At 46.3% G+C, this 14,852-nt stretch overlaps 1 protein-coding gene across 2 annotated transcripts in view; it reads right to left on the minus strand.

Annotated features, from left to right (window-relative positions):
* si:ch1073-13h15.3 (all-trans-retinol 13,14-reductase) overlaps positions 1–14,852 on the minus strand; it is a 42,538-nt gene that overhangs the window by 18,802 nt on the left and 8,884 nt on the right. For both annotated transcript variants that reach the window (XM_055657229.1, XM_055657230.1), the window contains exon 4: positions 2,709–2,904. In XM_055657229.1, coding sequence (XP_055513204.1) covers positions 2,709–2,904 — 196 coding nt within the window. The remainder of the gene's footprint in view (positions 1–2,708; positions 2,905–14,852) is intronic.

Here is a 14,852-nt window from a genome sequence, read left to right on the forward strand (position 1 = left end):
CAACTCTTTTCCATCGCTCTCTCGCCCACTACAATCAACCTGAAACCTGACCTAAATCATTGACTGTCCATGTCCTCCACAGATGCTGCCTGGCCCACTAAGTTTAGTTTACATAGAAACAGAAACATAGAAAATAGGTGCAGGAGTAGGCCATTCGGCCCTTCGAGACTGCACCGCCATTCAATATGATCATGGCTGATCATCCAACTCAGTATCCTGTACCTGCCTTCTCTCCATACCCTCCGATCCCTTTAGCCACAAAGGCCACATCTAACTCCCTCTTAAATATAGCCAATAAACTGGCCTCAACTACCTTCTGTGGCAGAGAATTCCAGAGATTCACCACTCTGTGTGAAAAATGTTTTCCTCATCTCGGTCCTAAAAGATTTCCCCCTTATCCTTAAACTGTGACCCCTTGTTTTGGACTTCCCCAACATCGGGAACAATCTTCCTGCATCTAGCCTGTCCAACCCCTTAAGAATTTTGTAAGTTTCTATAAGATCCCCCCTCAATCTTCTAAATTCTAGCGAGTACAAGCCGGGTCTATCCAGTCTTTCTTCATATGAAAGTCCTGACATCCCAGGAATCAGTCTGGTGAACCTTCTCTGTACTCCATCTATGGCAAGAATGTCTTTCCTCAGATTAGGAGACCAAAACTGTACGCAATACTCCAGGTGTGGTCTCACCAAGACCCTGTACAACTGCAGTAGAACCTCCCTGCTCCTATACTTTAGATATAGTGTGGGGACAGGCCCTTCGGCTCACCGAGTCTGCGCCGAACATCGATCCCCTCACACTAACACTTTCCTACACACACTAGTGACAATTTACGATTTTACCGAGTCAATTTACCTACAAGCCTGTGCGTCTTTGGAGTGTGGGAGGAAACCGGAGATCCCGAAGAAAACGCACGTGTGTCACAGGGAGAATGTACAAACTCCGTACAGACAGCACCTGAGGTCAAGGTCGAACCCGGACCTCTGCCGCTGTAAGGCAGCAACTCTACCGCTACGCCTCCATGTCACCCTTCCAAAGTTATACCAGCACTTTGTGTCCTACTGCTGTACAACAACCTGTGCTGTTAAAATTTGTTTTTTTCCCTCAAATCAGGATAAATAAGCTGAGTTATCGGCTGTGCAATCAATTGACTTGGATTGATATCTTCAAATTCCATAGAAGTGGGAAATGCATAAATTCATTAGTTCACAAGTTCATAAGTGATAGGAGTAGAATTATTTCATTTGGCCATCAAGTCTACTCTGCCATTCAATCATGGCTGATCTATTTTCCGCTCTTAACCCCATTCTCCTGCCTTCTCCCCAAAACACCTGACACCTGTACTAATCTTGCCCGCTCGCCAGGAAGCGAGCGGGCCCTGGCCACAAACTCTTTGAATCATTTCCCTCTGGAAGGCGACTCCGGACTGTCAAAGCTGCCACAGCCAGACATAAAAACAGTTTTTATCCACGAGTAGTTGTTCTACTCAACAGCCAAAAATCTGTAGCCTCCCTTTGATCAGGTATTTTGTTGGTTCACATGCTTGATCAATGGTTTTTTTTATCATTAATGTTTTATTATTATTCATGTTTAGTGTTTTCTGAGTCATTCGTAACTGTCACTGTATGTCATGTTGTTACTTGTGGGCAGAGCACCAAGGCAAATTCCTTGTATGTGAATACTTGGCCTATAAACTTACTTACTTAATCAAGAATCTATCTGTCTCTGCCTTAAAAATATCCATTGACTTGGCCTCCACAATGTACTGTGGCAATTAATTCTACAGAATCATTACCATAAGTAAATACATTAAAATCTAGAATTTATATATTTTTTAATGTTAATAGTAAACATGAAATGTGTCTGATTTAATTATGCCTAATCTATCTGGCTAAAATGTGACTGCAAATCGAGAGCAAAGTGGCTGAATTTTAACTTAAACTGAGATGGTCAAACAAGCTGATAAACTCCAGGGAAATTAGCAATGGACAATAAAAACTGGGCTCGTGAGCAACCTGCGAAATAATTACATGATAAGACTTTTCTTACAGAGATGTATAAAATAATAAGGATAAATAGATTGGGTGAATGCACAATTAGTTACCCAGGGTAGGGAATCAAAAAACAGATGACATAGGTTTAAGTTGAGAAGGGAAAAATGTAATATGCAACCTTTTTAGCTCAAATGGTGGTGGGTATATATAGAATGAGTTGCCAGAGGAAGTAGTTGAGGCAGGTACTATAACAGTATTTATAAAGCTTTTGGATAGATATATGGATAGGAAAGATTTAGAGAGACATGGGCCAGACACGGTCAAATGGGACTAGCTTAGATGAGGCATCTTGGCCGGCATGGACAGAAGAGCCTATTTCCATGCTCTATAAGACTTGTTGAGTATCTGCAGTATATCGATAGATGGTGAGACAAGGCATTAGGAGTGGAGAGAGCTATTGATCTAGGGCAGTGAGTGCGTATTCATGAGTGAAAAAGAAAAATGTGTTCTGCTTTGGATTTCTGAAGTAAGCACACTCCTAAATCTAATGATTAATAGAAACAAAACTAACCACAAAGCCATACAGTATGTCAACTGAAGCGATACCTGAAATGCATCAAACGGTTAATGTGATAAACTGAGAAATTATTCTTATCTGTGATCTTACAGTTGCAGCAGACACGAAGAATAAGGCGGAAAATAAAATCATCCACTTACCGGTGAACATGTAGCAGAAGACAACTCTTAGATCTTTGTTTTCTGTCAGCTTATTAACAACCTGAGTAACATTTGTGCTTGCATCCTTAAATATTGTGGAGATCCAATGGATGATGCCCGTCTTAATAAGAAATTTGGCCAACCAAAAAGGAATCATTTTCAGGATAGCCATCAGGGGAACATGCTTTGAAGCTTTCTGCAACATCAAGAGAGGCAATTAAACCCATTTACTCTTCTTGAACTGAACAATGGATAGGACAGGTTTGGAGGGGTATGAACCAAAGCCGGGCAGGTGGGACTAGTGTAGCTAGGACATGTTGGCCGGTGTGGGCAAGTTGGGCAGAAGGGCCTGCTTCCACACTGTGTCACTCTATGACTCTGCAAAGGAGATATACCTCAGTCTGAAGAAGGGTCTCCACCCGAAATGTCACCCATTTCTTTTCTCCAGAGATGCTGCCTGTCCAGCTGTTACTCCAGTGTTATGTGTCTATCTTTGCTATGTAGAAACAATTAAATTAACAAAAGACCACTCTTTTCCCTCCCGTGAGCCAAGCTTCAGTTACTGTAGATGTACGTTGAACAGGTCATTGGATGGAATTATTCTCCTATATTGTTAATTGGAGCAGAACAGGTTGGCATGAGACCTCCAGCAGTGAGCTCTTAGTGAACATTAAACAATGCACCAACCTCAAATTTCTCCTCATGTTTTGACGTCCAGCTGTTTAAAGTGTTCCTTCGTTCTCTGACATTCAGTAACTCTCAATAACGAGCAAAACATGAAACACTTATCTCAACCTTTTTGAAATCTAAGATTTTTTAAAATTAATGAGAGGCACAAGACAAATCACAAATAATGAAGTAAAAGGAAACGAACATATTTTCCTCTCTTACTCGCAGACTTAACTGTCTGCTTGAAGTCTGTGGGCTTGAGGATCCAATACCATTCCTCACCAAATAAAGGTCTGGAGTCAATTTCCCATCTGCAGAATCTAGGTGAGATAAAGCTCCACACCTGCAGATGGTGTTGTTGCATAGAATTAGATAGACTGTTTTTTTTAATCTCCCTTCTTTCCCCTATCCCGTTCCATATAACCATATAACCATATAACAATTACAGCACGGAAACAGTCCATCTCGGCCCTACAAGTCCGTGCCGAACAACTTTTTCCCCTTAGTCCCACCTGCCTGCACTCATACCATAACCCTCCATTCCTTTCTCATCCATATGCCTATCCAATTTATTTTTAAATGATACCAACGAACCTGCCTCCACCACTTCCACTGGAAGCTCATTCCACACCGCTACCACTCTCTGAGTAAAGAAGTTCCCCCTCATGTTACCCCTAAACTTCTGTCCCATAATTCTGAAGTCATGTCCTCTTGTTTGAATCTTCCTTATTCTCAAAGGGAAAAGCTGATCCACAGCAACTCTGTCTATCCCTCTCATCATTTTAAAGACCTCTATCAAGTCCCCCCTTAACCTTCTGCGCTCCAGAGAATAAAAACCTAACTTATTCAACCTTTCTCTGTAAATTAGTTGTTTAAACCCAGGCAACATTCTAGTAAATCTCCTCTGTACTCTCTCTATTTTGTTGACATCCTTCCTATAATTGGGCGACCAAAATTGTACACCATACTCCAGATTTGGTCTCACCAATGCCTTGTACAATTTTAACATTACATCCCAGCTTCTATACTCAATGCTCTGATTTATAAAGGCTAGCACACCAACAGCTTTCTTTACCTCACTATCTATATGAGATTCCACCTTCAAGGAACTATGCACGGTTATTCCCAGATCCCTCTGTTCAACTGTATTCTTCAATTCCCTACCATTTACCATGTACGTCCTATTTTGATGTGTCCTGCCAAGGTGTAGCACCTCACATTTATCAGCATTAAACTCCATCTGCCATCTTTCAGCCCATTCTACCAAATGGCCTAAATCACTCTGTAGACTTTGGAAATCCTCTTCCTTATCCACATCATGGTATCATCTGCATACTTACTAATCCAATTTACCATACCTTCATCCAGATCATTGATGTACATGACAAACAACAAAGGACCCAACACCGATCCCCGAGGCACCCTACTAGTCACCTGCCTCCAACCCGACAAACAACCATCCACCATTACCCTCTGGCTTCTCCCATTCAGCCACTGTTGAATCCATCTTGCTACTCCTGCATTTATACCCAACAGTTGAACCTTCTTAACCGACCTTCCATGAGGAACCTTGTCAAAGGCCTTACTAAAGCCCATATAGACAACATCCACTGCTTTACCCTTGTCAATTTCCCTAGTAACCTCTTCAAAAAATTCAAGAAGATTAGTCAAACATGACCTTCCAGGCACAAATCCATGCTGACTGTTCCTAATCAGACCCTGTTTATCCAGATGCTTATATACAAGTATCTTTTCCATTAATTTGCCCTCCACTGAAGTCAAACTAACAGGCCTATAATTGCTAGGTTTACTCTTATAACCCTTTTTAAACAATGGAACAGCATGCACAGTACGCCAATCCTCGGGGACTATTCCCATTTCTAATGACATTTGAAATATTTCTGTCATAGCCCTTATCCCTTACATTTCTCTCCTCACCTCTCCTTATCTGACACCCTTTTTGTCTCTTTTTCTTGTCCAGCCCTCTGTCACTTACTCCACCCTTCTCCCAATCACTCACCCCCTCACCTGTATCCACCTATCTCCTGCCAGGTTTCCCCCCACCCCACCTCTCTTATCCAACTTCCTTCCCCTTACTACATCAGTATGAAGATGGCTCCTGACCCAAAATGTTGTTTGTCTATTCCCTCCACAGATGTTGCCTGACCTGTTAAGTTCCTCAAACACTTTGTGTTTTGCTCGTAGAATTACAGATATGTACCGGACAAAAGAAGGCCATTCAGTCCTTCACGTGCATGCCAGCCCCCACTTTTACCCAGCAGCACCCAGTCTCTCCCATCTCCCTCCCCATCGCCCATTTGCATGATGATCATGGATAGAATCCCATTTTAAAGTGTGAATAGTGACTGTTCTATTCAGTACGCCTGGATTTTACAAGCAAAGTCGAGACCAATACATCACAGGATTTCAAACATCTCTCTTTTGAAGGATTCCAACTATAAATGTTTTCAAAAGATGAAATGTGACACCGTTGTCCTTTTACTAATTTAAATTCCTGGTTTAAAGCCTTTAAAAAAACCGGTATGTATTGCCTGAAACACATAAAGTCACTAGATGGTTTTAAGAGTTTACTGAGGGATGAATGATGAACGCGTGGTTCTCGAAGGCGGGGCAGACGTAATAGGAGGGGCCAGCAATACAGGGCCGGGAGGGCAATATAATTGAGGCCGGCTGAACAAAACCTGAAACAGGTGAAGAAACAGTACTCAGTATGGGCTAAACGGCCGGCGGATGACCCCTACGCCGCGGTGGAGCAACAACCACCGGCCTGTCCACATCCACGTGGGCGGGCTTAAGGCGGCCGATGGAGACGAACTCCTCCCGGCCTCCTACGTCCAACGTTAACGTGGCACCTCTGGCTCGCAGCACCTGGAAAGGCCCTTCATAGACCCGTTGCAATGGCGAGCGGTGAGCGTCCCTGCGGATGAAAACATAGGCACACTGCTGTAACACCGCGGGCACATGCACCGCAGGCGGCCCATGCCTGGAAGTGTGAACGAGAGCCAATGTGCGTACCCGTTCATGAAGGCCAGCCAGCAACACCGCGGCTGAAACATACTGTCCGCGTGTGGCAGGCAGGAAATCTCCAGGCACCCGCAAGGCCGAACCATACACAAGCTCAGCTGAGGAAGCAGCTAAACCCTCCTAAGGGGTGGTACGGATACCCAGGAGGACCCAGGTCAGCTGGTACAGCCAGTCTGGAACCGTAAACCGGGCCTTCAGCGCTGACTTAAGGTGTTGATGGAACCTCTTGACCAACCCATTAGCCTGCGGGTGATAGGTGGTAGCATGGTGTAACCGGGCGCCGTAGAGCTGGGCCAGGGCCGACCACATGGACGTGAACTGGGCATCCTGGTCCGTGGTGATGTCGGAGGGCACCCCGAACCGGGTGATCCAGTGGGCCGCCATAACCCGGGCGCAAGCCGCGGCGGAGGCATCCGAAAGTGGGATCGCCTCTGGCCACCACGTGAAACGGTCCACAATGGTGAGCAGATGCATGGCGCCTCGGGAATGTGGCAAGGGACCCAAGAGGTCCACATGCACGTGCAGGAAACTGCCCTCGGGGACAGCAAAATCCTGCAGTGGAGGCCGTAGATGTCGCTGGACATTGGAGGTCTGGCATGGGATGCAGGCGCGGTCTCAGGCAGCCACCTGCTTACGGAGTCCGTGACAGACGAACTTGGCTGCTAACAGGGTGGACATCGTACGCATGGACGGGTGGGCCAGGCCATGGACTGCATCGACAACTCACCATCTCCATCAAACGGGGATGACCTGACGGGAGCGACCTGTGGAGACGTTGCACAGGACCATGGTACTGGCTGCACCGCAAGGCCTGTACTGGCGGTGCAGTAGTCCGCCATACTGGTATCTACCTGCTGCGCTGCTGCCAGCTCGCCATAGTCAACGCCATGGTTGAGGGCTGAAACAGAGGGAATGGCAGGGCAAGACAAGACGTCGGCAATGACGTTAAGCTTCCCAGCTATGTGTCGGATATCTGTCGTGAATTCTGAGACGCAGGCAAGGTGTCGCCGCTGTTGGGCAGACCACGGATCCGCAATCTTAATGAGGGTGAAAGTAAGGGGTTTGTGGTCTGTGAACGCGGTGGACATGCGGCCCTCGAGGAAATACCTGAAATGCCTGATAGCCAGGTAGAGCGCTAGGGGCTTGCGATCGAAAGCACTGTATTTGCACTCTGGGGCCCGCAGCTGCCGGCTGAAACCCGCCAACGGCCGTCAACAGACTGCTCTAAAACTGCACCCACGGCAGCATCCGAGGCTTCGATGGTCTGCTCTGTGGGTGCGGATGTGTGCGGGTGCATCAGCATGGTGGCGTTAGCACCCTCAAACAGCGCGTCTGCCTCTGCGGACCACACCAGATCCCGTGGTTTGCCCACCAGGCACCGGAAAAGGGGGCACAAGATAGCAGCAGCCGCCGGCATGAAACAGTGATAAAAATTCACCATGCTGACAAACACCTGTAGCCCGTTGACGGTGAGCGGCCGGAGAAACTGCCGAATGGCCTCAACTTTCGCAGGAAGCAGGGTAGCGCCCCGCGGGGTAACCCAGTGTCCCAGGAATGAAATGGAACGTATGCCAAACTGGCACTTTTAAGGCGCCTGTAATCACCGCAGGGTCTCCACCCCCCAGATGCTTTCGGGACCATATGTAGCGGGGAGGCGCACGGGTTGTTAGACTGATGTCCATGTCCTACATCAGTTGGAACTCATCCCGGGCGATGCGCAGATTGTCCGGCGTGTGGCGGCACACGTGGGCATGCACTGGGGGGCCCTCGGTGGGGATGTGATGCATGACCCCACTGAAATGGGGTGTAAGGAGCTCGGTAAACTCAGAGAGCAGGGCGGCGTATGGGCTTTCGACCTTGGCAAAGGCAAGGGATGGGTGAGGGCAGTGCAGAGTGGCCAACCGGAGAATAAAGCGACCATCCCGTAAATCGGTGACGAGGGAGGAAGCGTGTAGGAGATCGGTTCCCAGGGGTGGCTGGGCAACGTTTGCAATGATAAATGTCCACTTGTACGGGTGGGAGTCGAAAGTGAGGGCAAGAGTCCACGTACTGTACGTTCGGATATCGCTCCCGTTAACGGCCGAGAGAACGGGGCCTTTCTTACCAGCAAGAGTGTCATGGCTGGTCGGGAGAAGTATGCTGGCGATTGCATCGGAGTCCACCAGGAAATGGCAGCCGGAATGGCGGTCGTGGACGTAGAGGCGGTTGTTTGGGCCGATTGCGATGGCCTCTACAGACGATCGGCCGAGGCATTTCCCTGAAACATGCAGGGGTGGCAGCAGCTTCGAGCCTCCGCACCATAGCGGAGGTGATAATAACACTAACGGTGCCTACCGCTGGTCTCGGGTGCTGCTGATGTGGTTGCTCGGTGGGAGATGAGGGCGTGACTTCTACGCGGAGCCGCCGAGGAGAAAGGTGCGCTGGTGTGGGCACGCGGCTGATGGTGCAGATATCCTGGTGTCTGGTCTTCCTGAGTTCGTCGGTCCACTCCGTGAGCTGCAGGGGATCGGTGAAATCCGCGCTGGCGAGCATCAGGCGGACATCGTCAGGCATCTGCTCGAGGAACGTCTGTTCAAACAACAGGCACGGGCGGTGGCCATCCATGACGCGAGCATCTTGGCGATGAGAACGGACAGCCGGCGATCTCCCAAACTGTCCATGTGAAGGATGCGGGCAGCACGGTCCCGGCAGCTGAGTTCAAAGGTGTGCAAAAGGAGGGCCTTGAGGCCGTCATACTTAGCGGTTGCAGGAGGGTCCGAAGATAAGGCAGTAGACGGGAAGCGGACTCCTGCGACAGGGCTCCCACCACATGGAAGTGCCTCGTTTTGTCTGCAACAATGTGGTGCAGATGAAACTGCGCCTCAACGTGGGCGAACCACGCCTGAGGCTGATCTGGCTAAAACATGGGCAGTTTCAGGTTGACGGCATTATGATGGACGTCGGGAGGAGCGGCGGGAAGATAATTGTCCTGCATTGTGTCATTCAATCTTCGGTTGGACGCGTCGGGGTCACCAATTTGACGGATGAGACGAGAGTTGATTTTCCAAATGAGTTTCATTAATAAAATGATGCAATCAACGAAACAACTCAGCCAATACACAGATCCAGCCACAACGGTGGTCCTGAACGACTGAAGGGGCATTGCCCAGAAAGTGCGCGAAACACAACCCCTGCCCAGAATCACATGTCCGAGGCATCCGGCCACAGGGTTCGATTACCTGCGGACAAGGGTTTACTGTATTTGATCAATCTGTATGTTATATATTTGTTTAAAGCACTATCATGACCAATTGGTATTATGTGAATGCAATGAACATTACTTCGAGGGTGATATGTTCTATATTGAATGCCATTAGTATTACATGCCAACAGATGAAGCTATTTCAGAGACCCAGGCACCCATTCCTGACGCAGGTTTCTGTTTCAATAAGCGAGTTCGGTATAACAACTGCGCATGCCAAGATCATGGGTCATTCGGGATAAACATTCTTGCCAGCTGAGCTACTGTGTGTGTACGGACCTGCGTATCCATTTCAATGAGATTTATAAATAAATGTATCCGTCAAATATGTCAGCAGTAGGCCACAGCGTATGGCAGGCTGCACAAATCCACTGTTTAAATTATTGACTCAATACAGCACCAGCCTTGAAAATACAAGAATGCCTGGAACGAGCCTGTCAATGATCAAATCCCTGGCATTAGCCTGAGTCACAGCTATTCAAATTCGATATTAATTTACACGAATTACAAGTTGCGTGGTCAACCAATTTGAGACATTCCTTACATTCCTATATAAACAACCTTCCTGGATGGAAGGAAACGAGGAGAATGTACTGTGTGTGGAATAGGTAGGAAAGTTCAGATTGGATTCGAACAGGCTGGTTAAACTTTCAAGGTGGATTGGCTTATATAAAGATGTTTTCACTTTAACCTCTGGGGTTGGTTCCAGTGTGTCAGGGCACACAGTTGAGCCAGGTCTGGGTGACCGGGCAGTGATAATTATGAGAATTTGCAGCCATTTGAGCCGCAGCCAAACCAGAGGCTTCACTCAGGAGCAAAGATCCTAGAGGAACAAGATAGACCACTCCTCGAAAAACGCGTAGTATGACGTGTGTGATCGTCGACGCCATTTTTCGAGGCATTTATTGGGCTTCCCCCACACTGTCATGGCGTCCTTATCTAAATTTCATCTCACTGCTCTGCTATCAAGTATTCTAATCGTAAATCTAAACGACCCGACCTGTCATTCTTTAGGTTCCCCAATAAAAAAGAAAGGTGAGAAAATATTTTTATTATTTTCAGTCGATATTCTGTCGTGAAAATGTTATTTTCTGTTCTCCCATCAACGGCCATTGGGAAACTTGGTTTGTCGGTACATTAGAAAGTTATTAGACTTATTTTTAATAGTTCTTTACTCACCACAATAATAAAGACAATTTTAACACTTCTGTACGTTTTTGGTTTTGTTTTGTATGGGATTAGTCTCCACAATATGGCCCGCGGACACATTAGGTCCAGTGACCAGGAGATTTTTCGAGCTCAGATTCAAGTCCGAGAATGGGCGGCTGTTACCCATTATATTCCTCGAACATAGGGACATAGCAAACAACACTCACATACGTACAAGACATCACAAGCAAAGATCACAAGCCCGCCGTGAAGAAGGGTGCAATCAAATATTATATAACTCTGCTCTATCATCTTTGGGTGCAATGGTGGGTCGGGGGGTTCGGTGGCGGCGGCCGCAATCAAAGATACTAGTGGAGCTCTGCTCTATAATCTTTGGTCGGAATGGGACGGCTGCGCGTTATAATGTGCTATCGTTCCACTCTCCCTCTCCCCCCCTCTCCCCCTCTCCCCCCCCTTGTCCCTGTCCCCTCTCCCCTCCCCCCCCCCTTCTCCCCCCCCCCCCCCCCTTTCCCCCCTTCTCCCTCCCCCCTCTCCCTCTCCCCCCTTCTCCCTCTCTTCTCTCGATCTCTCTCTCCCCTCCTCTCGCTCTCTCGCTCCCCTCTCTTCTCTCGATCTCTCTCTCTCTCTCTCTCCCTCTCTTCCCTCTCTCCCTCGCGATCTCCCTCCCTTCCCTCTCTCCCTCCCTTCCATCTCTCTCTCCCTTACCTCTTCGTGAGAGTTGGCAGCTCTGCTATGCCTTGGGTCCAAAAGAGGATAGATAGAAAATACTTAATGGTCTTTGTAAGAAGATTTTAATAAGCTCTTCTACATTTAAGGTAAATTGACATATTAGAGCCAAAACGCATTTTCAATATACAGGTCTCTCCACACAACTGAAAACAATTGCATTTAAGTGATATATCATCCATTGTTCAGGCAAGTAGCACTAGGTTACAATAAACTTCTTACATATTCCAGGAATTCATCTCATAAAAATGGGAGAGGCTTAAATGCATTGTAAAATCATAAATCCATGTTGACTTGGACTAATCCTTTTACTGCTATCCAAATGCCCCATTATTACATCTTTAATAATTGACTCCAGCATCTTTCACACCACCAAAGTCAGGCTAACTGGTCTGTAATTCCCCGTTTTCTCTCTCGCTCCTTTCTTGAAAAGTGGGATAGCATTAGCTATCCTCCAATCCACAGGAACTGATCGTAAATCTATTGATCGTTGGAAAATAATAGAAACATAGAAACATAGAAATTAGGTGCAGGAGTAGGCCATTCGGCCCTTCGAGCCTGCAACGCCATTCAATATGATCATGGCTGATCATCCAACTCAGTATCCCGTACCTGCCTTCTCTCCATACCCTCTGATCCCCTTAGCCACAAGGGCCACATCTAACTCCCTCTTAAATATAGCCAATGAACTGGCCTCGACTATCCTCTGCGGCAGAGAGTTCCAGAGATTCACCACTCTCTATATGAAAAAGGTTCTTCTCATCTCGGTTTTAAAGGATTTCCCCCTTATCCTTAAGCTGTGACCCCTTGTCCTGGACTTCCCCAACATCGGGAGCAATCTTCCTGCATCTAGCCTGTCCAACCCCTTAAGAATTTTGTAAGTTTCTATAAGATCCCCTCTCAATCTCCTAAATTCTAGAGAGTATAAACCAAGTCTATCCAGTCTTTCTTCATAAGACAGTCCTGACATCCCAGGAATCAGTCTGGTGAACCTTCTCTGCACTCCCTCTATGGCAATAATGTCCTTCCTCAGATTTAGAGACCAAAACTGTACGCAATACTCCAGGTGTGGTCTCACCAAGACCCTGTACAACTGCAGTAGAACCTCCCTGCTCCTATACTCAAATCCTTTCGCTATGAAAGCTAACATACCATTCGCTTTCTTCACTGCCTGCTGCACCTGCATGCCTACTTTCAATGCCTGGTGTACCATGACACCCAGGTCTCGCTGCATCTCCCCTTATCCTAGTCGGCCGCCATTTAGATAATAGTCTGCTTTCCTGTTTTTGCCACCAAAATGGATAACCTCACATTTATCCACATTATACTGCATCTGCCAAACATTAGCCCACTCACCCAGCCTATCCAAGTCACCTTGCAGTCTCCTAGCATCCTCCTCACAGCTAACACTGCCCCCCAGCTTAGTGTCATCCGCAAACTTGGAGATATTGCCTTCAATTCCCTCATCCAGATCATTAATATATATTGTAAATAGCTTGGGTCCCAGTACTGAGCCTTGCGGTACCCCACTAGTCACTGCTTGCCTAATGAAGAACTCAACCATATTATGGTCACTCTTGCCCAAGGGGGCACGTACAACAAGATTGCTAACTAACCCGTCCTCATTACTCAATACCCAGTCTAAAATAGCCTGCTCTCTCGTTGGTTCCTCTACATGTTAATCATATGTATAAATATATATGTATGTGTATATATATGCATGTATGTGTATATATGCATGTATATGTATATGTGTGTATATATGTATGTATATATATGTTTATATGTGTGTATGTATGCATATAAATGTATCCATATGTATGTGTGTATTTGTATGTGTGCATATGTATGTGTATACGTATGTATGTATGTGTATATATGTATGTGTGTATATATGTATGTGTATATATATATGTGTGTATAAATATATATATGCATATATATATTATTACTATATAATTATATATATAATTGCCTTTATGGTTTATGTATATCATCTTACAAGACAAATAAATTAATAGTGATTATTTAAATCAAAGTAGCTTCTGATCCATGAGAATAAACTTAACTATCTGTAACTTGCCTCTCACACACAGACACACATTCATATAAATATATATAATATGTATACGTTAAATTTAATTTTGTGCAGTGTGTGTTAAAGCAATACAATGCAAGGGAAACTACGCAAAGGAGGGGTCTGTTCCCGCTACAAGATACTCGAGGATCTTTGCTTTGGATCAAAGATTATAGCGGAGCTCTATAATCTTTGCTTTGGATCACAGCGGGTGGCATACCGGAAGTCGCATGTCGCCCTAAAAAATGGCGGCCGTGACGTTCCGTCACGTACTACACGCCAGTCCATTGAATTTCGAAGGAGTGGTCTATCTTGCTCCTCTAAGATCTTTGCCCCAGCTGACGGGACCTGTTCTCGCTCTCGTTGAAGGAGGCGCCGCCCGCCCCAACGAGTGGGCAAATGCGGAGCCAACTCGTAGTATGAGCACAAGCATTTTCCCAGTCAGACTTTGTCGACAATTGGGGTGGGGGATCTGGGAGAGAGAGAGAGAGATGTTGATGCCACAGGAACAGTTTAATAATGACCCATTAAAATCTGCCCTGCGGCCACTAGGCAACCTGGGCTGGTCTGATCCGACAGCCCCCTTGCTAGCTCGCTGCGTGTCCGATCCTGTCGCAGAACCTCCACAAACCTTTGGACCGAGTAACACCTGCACAAAGAGCCTCTGCTAACAAGGGCTGGCGAACTGTGCTGGTCAACGTGCACTGGGCGAGATGGTTGGGGAAACGCACTGCAACCACCGCAAACTTGGAACAGCACAGACACCTCCACTCAATCTATCCAATACTAAAGGACAGGCATTTCACAGTTAAATGTCTTATATCAGGTTGGCAGCTCCTTCACAGGACTTAGTTTTCCTCGGAGATTAATCTTTGCTTTAACAGTACACTCACACCACCTGTAGGTAAAGCATCAGCCCACATCACACTGATACAGTCATTGCCCACCTCAGATTGCATATATTTTTACACATAAATTATGAATAAAGATAAGAAAATGTTTCAAACACAAGTAATATTTTCTTATTCCAGTAGCAAACACAATCAGGATTAAATTAAAATAATAAATTCTTGAACTTTCTGAATATTTCATAATTGCAGATTAATGAACTGAACTAGAACTGGGACTGTGTAAGTAGTGTGTGAACAGCAGAACAAAAAAGGAAGATATTGAGTTGACAAAATGATAGAATAATTCCTGATGAAGGAAACTTGAG

This window comes from Leucoraja erinacea, chromosome 27, assembly GCF_028641065.1.
Source record: "Leucoraja erinacea ecotype New England chromosome 27, Leri_hhj_1, whole genome shotgun sequence".
NCBI classification, from domain to species: domain Eukaryota; kingdom Metazoa; phylum Chordata; class Chondrichthyes; order Rajiformes; family Rajidae; genus Leucoraja; species Leucoraja erinaceus.